This window comes from Orbicella faveolata, unplaced genomic scaffold, assembly GCF_042242905.1.
Source record: "Orbicella faveolata isolate gen_17 unplaced genomic scaffold, um_ofav_v1 contig_1, whole genome shotgun sequence".
NCBI lineage: Eukaryota > Metazoa > Cnidaria > Anthozoa > Scleractinia > Merulinidae > Orbicella > Orbicella faveolata.
This window is the reverse complement of record NW_028301536.1, coordinates 8,884,068-8,893,865: the sequence shown is the minus strand read 5'-3', so window position 1 is coordinate 8,893,865 and position 9,798 is coordinate 8,884,068. Positions and strand designations below refer to the sequence as shown.

General features: G+C 43.1%; 2 protein-coding genes across 2 annotated transcripts; both read left to right on the top strand.

Moving 5' to 3' along the window:
• Window positions 1–796: 796 nt before the first annotated feature.
• On the top strand, window positions 797–4,819 carry LOC149117946 (uncharacterized). The gene is made up of 3 exons (XM_089272607.1): window positions 797–1,183; window positions 1,340–4,335; window positions 4,480–4,819. The coding sequence occupies exons 1-3, from the start codon at window positions 797–799 to the stop codon at window positions 4,817–4,819; spliced, it is 3,723 nt and encodes a 1,240-aa protein (XP_089128733.1).
• A 48-nt stretch (window positions 4,820–4,867) lies between these two features.
• On the top strand, window positions 4,868–6,034 carry LOC149117945 (uncharacterized). The gene has a single exon (XM_089295079.1). It carries the CDS (start codon window positions 4,868–4,870, stop codon window positions 6,032–6,034), a length of 1,167 nt encoding a protein of 388 aa, XP_089151205.1.
• Window positions 6,035–9,798: the final 3,764 nt, after the last annotated feature.

The following is a 9,798-nucleotide window of genomic DNA, read 5'->3' as shown; positions in this document are numbered from 1 at the left end:
ATGGAAACTTAGATACCGCAGTGGATGGTACGAGCGGCGAAACTGAAATGGAAGAAAGGAGAAGCATAAGGGTTAGACAAGCTAGTATCGTGCGAGACAGGGAAGGCGACTTAAACGAAAAAAAACTTGCTCTTCAAAAATCACGTGCCGGCCATATTGGAAATTTGACCAAGGTTCATAATGAAATTGTTCACCTCATGGAAAGTGGTGCGAGTGCTGAAGATGTGTCAAGGAAGCGTATGAAATTTGATGAAGCTTGGCGTAAATTTGTGGACGCCCACGAAAGTTATTTAGAATTACTGGATAGTCCTACGGAAGCCCCTGTTTTGGAAAAGGCACAGGCGATCTACGACGAACAGCTGAAACGAAAGCTCGACCTGGACTCCGACGTGCGATTATGGAACAAGGACAGAGAACCCGAACGAGGAGAATATCATAGTATGTTTTCTGGCGAAACGCGAGGGAGCAGACGTAGTGGGGTTTCCAGATCGAGTTTAAGGTTTTCAACGGTGTCGAGAAAGAAGGAAAAGCTGGCTCTACCACAACTCAATCTTCGGCAGCTGAAAATTAGACAACAGTTGGGTGAACAACAGCACGCAATAAGAGAAAAACAGGAAAAAGAAGAGCAGGAAATTCGAAGAAAAAGAGAGTTGCTGGAAGCTGAGATGGAGGCCGAGAGGGCAGTGGTTTCACTTCAGGTTTATGAAGAAATTGATGAATTACAAAAAAAACCCCGTTCTTGGAGTACTTGGCGCCTGCAAATGACCAATTAGCTGTACTCTTAGAAAATGCAACCATGGTAACTTCAGCTCTGTCAAATGAGACACCGGCATTCTCTGGTGGTGTTGGACAGGTAGAGTTAATTGTTCCTGTTTCTGTGGAGCCAATCACCTCTATTCCGACGTTGACTGTGACATTATCAAATTCTTTGGCTGGAAACATACCGGCCATGCCTACACCCATGGTATGGAAACCACAGCATCCGTCTTCCCATCTCATGTCAAGTAAGAGTTCTTCGCCCCTTGTTGATCCTCTGTTGCAAAAAACTGAACCCAAGCAGACATCCCCTGAGCAATGTGTTACAGAATCTTGGTCCTCTTCTTGGCAGATGCCTCGACCCTATATGCCGCAGGGTGTGAAAGTAGAAACCACAAATCAGCAGTTTGATAGCGGTGGAGAAATGGTAAAAGCACTGAGACAGGCGGTTTCCTCGCCTAAAGTTGAGTACCATCGGTTTGATGGTGATCCACAAAAGTATGTCACCTTTATACACAATTTCGAAACCTACTTGGAAAAGGATAACCCTGATGAGTCCAGGAGATTGTAGCTTCTTATACAGCACTGCACAGGAAAGGCAAGGGAGGCTACTGAGAGTTGCTCAAATCTATCCAATGATGGTTACCGAGTGGCAAAACAGACCTTACGCGAGAACTTTGGAAAACCACATGTGATAGCAGAGGCTCATGTTAAGAAGTTGTTGAATCTACCTTGTTTGAAGAATGTTGATGGTCCTTCCTTACTGGAATTTAGCAGGCACTTGGACACTGCAGATCGAACTTTGACTGGCATGGGTGCTGAATATGTGTCCGATTTGAATCACATGAACAATTTGCGAGAGCTTGCAAAGAAGTTGCCAATGTTTTTAAGAGGAAGGTGGACTGAGTGTGCTGGAAAGATTATTGGGCTCGACCGCAGACCTAAGTTTCAAGATTTTGTGACATTTGTCAAAGAAAGGGCAAAGTTAGTGGACAACGATTTCGGTCGAGACATGGTCCTTGGGTCTTTAAAGGAGACACCTGCTAGAAGAAATAGAGTGAATCAAAGTGGAAACTTTCCAGGTCTGTCATCATTTGTTGCTGGAACTGGAGCAACCAATCCGAGTGACAATGTTACAGGACCAAACTTTGTGGACGCAAGGGCAGCCTGTCTGGTTTGCTCAAAGCAGCATGACATCTGGAAGTGCAGTAAATTCAAAGGTCTCACCTATGAAGAGAAGTGGAGAGTTGTGCGTAGTGGTGGACTTTGTAATAAGTGCCTGGTAAAGGGACATATTTCTAAGGAGTGCCCGAAAGTGAATTTTAAGTGTCAAAAACCTGGCTGTGGAGGCAATCACCACACCCTTATGCACCGTCCGACTGCCAGGATTGGAAGAGACCTCAGCAGTGGAAGCAGTCAAAGAGACAATGTAAGTCAGAACGGCAACGATGGAACCAGTGTTAGTGCAGAGCAACAATTGCCACCAGTGTCTTCTTGGTCTTGTGATGTTACTGGGGCCGGTAATGGTAATGGAATCGCTGTGGCAGCTACTGGAGCTGGAGAGACAAGAGTGTGTCTCGGAATTATTCCTGTCAAGGTTCAAGGGAAGAGCAACAATCAGATCATTGAAACATACGCCCTCCTGGACAATGGCTCAGAGGTGACATTATGTCATGAACAGTTAGTTAGCAAACTTGAGTTGGACAGTGAAAGGTTGAGTTGTACGTTGACTGGAATAACTGGTTCAACGCAGATGGAGAGTCACGTTGTGAATTTGACTGTTATGTCTATGGACGAGTCCATCGTGGTAGAGTTGCCGAGTGTGAAAACAGTAGCTCAGATGCCCATATCTAGAAGTTGTATTCCCAGGAAAGGAGATCTTGCTCGTTGGCCTCATTTGCAAGGCACTGACATCCCTGCAGTAAGAGAAACAGAAGTTTTGCTGTTGATTGGTCTAAAGGAAAAACCCAGTCTTTTCCTTCCATTAGAGTTTAAAGCAGGAGGAATTGATGAGCCAATAGCCATTCGATACAGTCTGAGATGGACGGTGATTGGTCCAATGGGTGAGTGCAAAGAAGATGAACATTGCTCTGTGAACTTCCTCCAAGGTACACATGACATGAATTTGGACAGTTACCTGTTGAATGAGAATTTTTCCACTAAAGAAATTGGCCAAACAGAAGTGAAGCTCGAAACTACAATTAGGTCGGAGAGTGTCGGCAGTGAGATGCACAGGGCACCCATGGAGAAGCTGGAGCAGCAAGCTGTCGTAAATCCCCCTCTATCAAAGGAAGAACATGTTGAGTGTGACATTGACAATGAAATCCTGCAACAACTCGAACGACTTTGGAAGACTGATTTTGGAGACTCAGTGGTTGGAACGAAGGTCCCACCTTCAGTTGAAGACAAGATGGCCTTGAACAAAATGGAGGAATCCTTGCAAAGAGCTGGTAGTCATTTCCAAGTTACCCTACCGTGGCGGCCAGGATCTCCCCATCTAACAAACAATAAACCCATGGCAGAACAAAGATTACAACTTCTAAAGAAGCGGCTCCTTAAAGATGAAGATCTCCTTGCGAAGTACCAAACAACAATGCAAGAGTACATAGTTAAAGGACATGCTCGGAAAGTCCCAAAAGAAGAATTAAATTTGAAAGAACAACCGGTCTGGTGCCTTCCACATCATCCGGTGACACACCCACTGAAACCGGTAAAGGTTAGAGTAGTTTTTGATTGTGCAGCAAAGTATTGTGGAACTTCCTTGAATCAGCAATTACTGCAAGGTCCTGATTTGACAAATCCGCTGGTGGGGGTGTTGATCAGATTTCGCCAGGAACCAGTAGCGATGGCAGCCGATATAGAAGCCATGTTCCACCAAGTTTATATTGACCCTCAAGATTGTGATGCATTGAGGTTTCTTTGGTGGCCTGATGGGGACTTGCAAAGAGAACCAGAAGAATACCGCATGGTGAAACACCTCTTTGGTGCGACTTCGTCGCCTAGCTGTGCCAATTTCTGCCTACAGAAGACGGCGTCAACATACCGAGAAGAATTCGACCCTGACACGATTCAAACTGTGATGAGAAATATGTACGTTGATGACCTGATGAAATCAGTCTCTTCACCTGAAACTGCAATAAAGTTATCAACACAGTTGAGAGAGCTGCTGATGAAAGGAGGGTTTAGATTGACCAAGTGGTTAAGCAACGACCGAGATGTGCTAGTTGAGATTCCAGAGCATGAAAGAGCAAGTTCAGTGGTTAACCTAGACATAGAAGACCTACCGACTGCTTGTACCCTTGGCTTAAAATGGAATGTGGAAGCTGATAAATTTATTTGGGATGTATCAACCAAGTTTCAACACCTTGTGGAGACGAAGCCGGTGACCAGACGTGGAATTCTTTCAATTGTGAGTTCATTGTTTGATCCACTTGGATTCATTGCCCCTTACATTATGAAAGCGAAGCTACTGCTACAAGACCTCTGCCGAAAGAAATTGGGCTGGGACAGTGCAATCGCAGAACAAGATAAAGTTCAGTGGTTCCGCTGGCTTGAAGATCTTCCAAAGTTGGAAAACCTGTAAGTTGATCGATGCTTCAAACCGAAGAACTTTGCCAAGATTAAGAATGCTCAGCCGCACATTTTCTCAGATGGATCACGTGTGGGGTACGGGGCAGTAGCCTATTTACGCCTTGTTGATGTCTTTGACCGAATTCATTGCAGCTTTGTTATGGGGAAAGCTCGCTTGGCTCCCATTCATGAAATCACGATACCGAGGTTGGAGTTAACTGCTGCAGTCATATCTGTGAAGCTGAGTGAAATAATCAGAGAAGAGTTGGAGATTGAAACAGATCAAGTGAATTACAGGACTGACTCCACCACAGTGCTAAAATGCATCAACAATGACTCTAAGCGGTTCCACACCTTTGAGTCCAATCGCCTCACCGTAATTCGCAATGGCTCCTCTGTTTCAGACTGGAGGTACATCAATCGAGATGACAATCCGGCAGATGATGCATCAAAAGGGTTACGGCTTGAAGAAATGGCAAAAAACAACCGGTAGGTGAACGGCCCCACATTCCCTTGGAAAGAAGAAGACTGCTGGCCCACGATGATTGAAGTCCCACAATTGAAGGACAGTGATGCTGAAGTAAGAAAGGAGAGTAGAATCTATGTTACCACAGTTGCGCAAAATCCCTTGGATAGTTTGATCCATCACTACTCTTCCTGGTGGAAATTGAAGAGGGCATTTGCATGGCTGTTACGTTACAAGCAGTTTGTACGAAGCAAATTTTGTAAGAAGAAAGAAGATGCTGCCCCTAATGTCATCTGTTCTTCTGGAGAAACAGCACTTAGAATTGGAAACCTAATGGTAATAGAGCTTCAGAAAGCCGAAGAGGAAATAATTCGATGGGTGCAGAAGTTGTCATTCCCAGGTGCGTACAGAGCACTTGCCAATATGCTGCCTGGTTCTAATGAACGGCAGGTCAAGAGGGCCATACAGAAAGAGGGATCCTCAATTTTCAGGTTGAATCCGAAGTTGAGAAATGGTTTGTTGTCAGTTGGCGGGAGACTGGAGAATGCTCCGATAGATGAAGATTTGAAGTATCCGTTTATCCTTCCCAGTCACCATCATGTCACAGAGCTGCTTATCCAGTATCACCACAGCAAAGTGGGCCACCTCGGTCAAGAAAGCGTCCCCTCATCCCTTAGGGAAAGGTTCTGGATTGTGAAAGGACGTTCTGCACTGCGTCGCACGTTGAAGAAATGTCTCGATTGCCAGAGGAGGAATGCGCCTACTGGAGAGCAGTTCATGGCCAAGTTGCCACAAGATAGACTTACTCCATATGAACCTCCCTTCACATATGTCGGTGTGGACTATTTTGGGCCTATAGAGGTGAAGCAAGGAAGAAGTCGAGTTAAACGTTGGGGTTGCCTATTTACATGTTTAACTGTCCGTGCCGTACACGTGGAAGTCGCACATAGCCTGAATACAGACTCCATGATTAACGCACTGAGGAGATTCATTAACCTCCGAGGATGCCCTAAAGAGATTCGAAGTGACTGTGGCTCGAACTTTACCAAAGCAGATAAGGAACTAAAGGATGCCGCTGATGAGTGGAATCAGCAAAAGATTAGTGGATTTTGTGCACAAAGAGGCATCGAATGGATCTTTAACCCCCCCTGGAGCGAGCCACATGGGGGGCCCATGGGAGAGGATGATAAGGTCTGTACGCAAAATCCTGAGGGCTCTTTTGAAGGAACAGGTGGTTTGTGATGAAGTGCTGTCAACTGTACTAACAGAAGCAACTAACATCCTGAACAGTAGGCCGTTAACACGGAACAGTGATGACCCGATGGATGAAGAACCCCTTACACCGAACCATCTCTTGCAGCTGCGACCATGCGTTAGCGTGCCCCCTGGTATCTTTGTAAAGGAGGATCTGCATTGCAGACGACAGTGGAGACAAGCGCAGGACTTAGCAAATCTATTCTGGAAACGGTGGATTAAAGAATATCATCCCACTCTTCAAGAACGGAAGAAATGGAATGAACCGAAGGAAAACCTCAAAGTTGATGACCTTGTTTTACTTGCAGATGAGCACTATCCTAGAGGTCAATGGCCATTGGCGCGAGTTGTGGAGGTCTTCAAAGGCGAAGATGGATACGTGCGCTCTGCAAAGGTGATAACAAGTTGCATTGTCATGACGCGTGCAAAACGTTAAAGAGAAAGAGAAATCAAAGTGACAAGAGCTGTTCTCACGCGACCAATCACCAAGTTGTGTCGCCTTGAAATGTCAAGTCCTTAAAACATTAAGTGACGTTAGGAACATTTCTTTCAAATATGATGCATTTGACATGCCTGCTGGGTCTTATAAAGTTGCGCTTAACATGGATCGAACCTGGTCGATCACTTGGTCGTGAGTAGGCAACAATAAGTGGACACCCCACTTTAGTGGCATTCAAGCTGTGTTTTATCGATGAACAAAAGGCTGAGTTTTACCTATACGTACTATAGGACGTTTAAGTTCACAATGGTAGCTGTTTAGTATGTAAATGTACGTTCATTTAGGGGCCGGTGTAGCTACCATTGCGCACGTTGTGCGAACCTGTGTATGACGTAACGTGTTTGCTTCACGTGTTATGAAGCATGTGGGTTGTTCTTTGATTTGCGATCCGCCATGTTGTTGTTTTTGAAGAACATTGGACATTTGTACTTGGAACGGAACAGTCAGTAAGGGTTGCATTCGTATAATTTCGCTCTTTTGGTTCCCGTAATTAGTTAGTTCCTTTTGATGTCTGTAGAAAACCTGGACTGCATGAACCTAAATCGCTAAAATTGGGCTGATCGAAATGCTTGTCACAGTACTTTAGCTCGTGGATGTTTGGATTTACAAGTGGATTTATCAAAGTTAAACTAAAAGTTCTGAGTTTTCGACGTTTATTTACATGCAACACAATACGTAGCACCTGGGCTTCGTAACAGCAGTGTGTATGTTTCAAGGTTGTATTTTCATTCAAGGTCCAAAAATTACGTACAAATTAATTACTACTGGTGTTTTACGTTGATTTTCGTTCATTTTAAATTCAATAATACGTTGAAGCAGCAAACGTGACAATTTAGCTCTTCACGCCAACTTTGTAACTTGATACTTTTGGTTTCCTCGCAAAGGCATGTAATATGAAACCCTTGTTTTCTCCAACACACAGAAGATGTGCTTGTTTTTTTGGAGATAAATGAAAGAACGTTAAATATCTGATGTAGTGATGAAGAAACGGAACAGAAACGATGTTGTTTTACTAAAAATGCAAATTTTTACCGATGAACAAGAAGCAATTTAATTATCAGATAGTCACGAAATACCACTTTCTTTTTCTGTTGCCACCTTTGTTGTTAATAATAAAACAATTCAAAATTAACACACAACGATATTGATGGCTGAGAAGCGTTTCAACGAAAAGTATTGAATATAAACAGCTCTACTTGGCCTATATGAATGAGTCTCCTCAAAGACTGATTAAATTAATTTGCGCTTTTCATTAGGTGCCACGGAGTCTGCAGCAATATTTGAGAACTTTCCTGGTTTCTTTTGTTACAAATTTACAATTTGCGGAGTATTAAAGCCACTAACTTGGAAACTTTCTGGTCTCTCTCACAGACACAATTAAGGCAAGAAATAAACAAGACGCTAAGGAGAAGCAATACATTTGAACCCTGACAAACACACTATTGTAGATTGAAAACAGCAGATGATATTTGTTGAACCGACCTGTGTGTAATTCTAAAAGCTACGCAGTCACAGTAACGTTTCACTTTTGCAATAACTAGTGAGACAATCTCAGATAGTGCAGAGCGCAATTGATAGCTCTGACACAGTAGTCCCATAAGTACTCACCCCTGCTCGGTTCACTTCCGGTTTGTGTCTACCTTGGTAGTCTGCTACGGCTTTTCCCCTTTGCAGTGTGTATGTTTCAAGGTTGTATTTTCATTCAAGGTCCAAACATTACGCACGAATTAGTTACTACTGGTGCTTTAAGTTGATTTTCGTTCATTTTAAATTCAACAATACGCTGAAGCAGCAAACGTGACAATTTAGCTCTTCACGCCAACTTTGTAACTTGATACTTTTGTTTTCCTCGCAAAGCCATGTAATATGAAACCCCTGTTTTCTCCAAAACATACGGAAGATGTCCTTGTTTTTTGGAGATAAATGAAAGAAAGTTAAATATCTGATGTAGTGATGAAGAAACGGAACAGAGACGATGTTTTACTAAAAATGCAAATTTTTACCGATGAACAAGAACTAATTTAATTATCAGATAGTCACGAAATACCACTTTCTTTTTCTGTTGCCATCTTTGTTGTTAACAATAAAACAATTCAAAATTAACACACAACGATATTGATGGCTGAGAAGCTTTTCAACGAAAAGTATTGAAGATAAACAGCGCTACTTGGCCGATATGAATGAGTCTCCTCAAAGACTGATTAAATTAATTTGAACTTTCATTAGGTGCCACGGCGTCTGCAGCAATATTTGAGCATTTTCCTGGTTTCTTTTGTTACAAATTTACAATTTGCGGAGTATTAAAGCCACTAACTTGAGAACTTTTTGGTCTCTCTTACAGACACAATTAAGGCAAGAAATAAACAAGGCGCTAAGGAGAAGCAATATATTTGAACCCTGACAAGCACACTATTGTAGATTGAAAACAGCAGATGATATTTGTTGAACCGACCTGTTTGTAATTCTAAAAGCTACGCAGCCACAGTAACGTTTCACTTTTGCAATAAAAAGGGACAATTGGCGCTACCTGAAAAATAACTGCCGTCCTTGGTCACATGACACGATATATAAAATACTGCGTGTAAAGATAGTGTATAACACTAACAATGCTAGAACGCATGCGTCTTACATGTCGAGCTCTACCATAAGGAAAACCACTCAACATTTGTGCGTGATTCCGTATGCAATGTATCCTTCACCTAATATAGAAGCCACGAACCCTAACTAATCTACGCATGCGTTTAGGGCAAATTAGTTTTGTTCTAAGGAGAATGGTACCACAAGGAGAGCAAGGGGTTACCTGAAACAAATATATAGGTTTGCGATGTTCAAAGTTAAGCGACGGCGATGGAATGTGTTTTACGTAGAGTACACATGTACCTTTCCCACCCTACTCCCACTACTTCCTTGCCTCTAGACTAATTAATTAATTGAAATTAATTAATTAAACAAACATTAAAGTTTACACCTTAGCGCCATAGGGCCATAGTGCCATAGCGCCATAGCGCCTTAGTTCCTTAGCGGCAGGCAACCCCCATAACCATCCCAATAGTGTACTCTGCACTAACTAGTGAGACAATCTCAGATAGTGCAGAGCGCAATTGATAGCTCTGATACAGTAGTCCCATAAGTACTCACCCCTACTCGGTTCACTTCCGGTTTGTGTCTACCTTGGTAGTCTGCTACGGCTTTTCCCCTTTGCAGTGTGTATGTTTCAAGGTTGTATTTTCATTCAAGGTCCAAACATTACGCA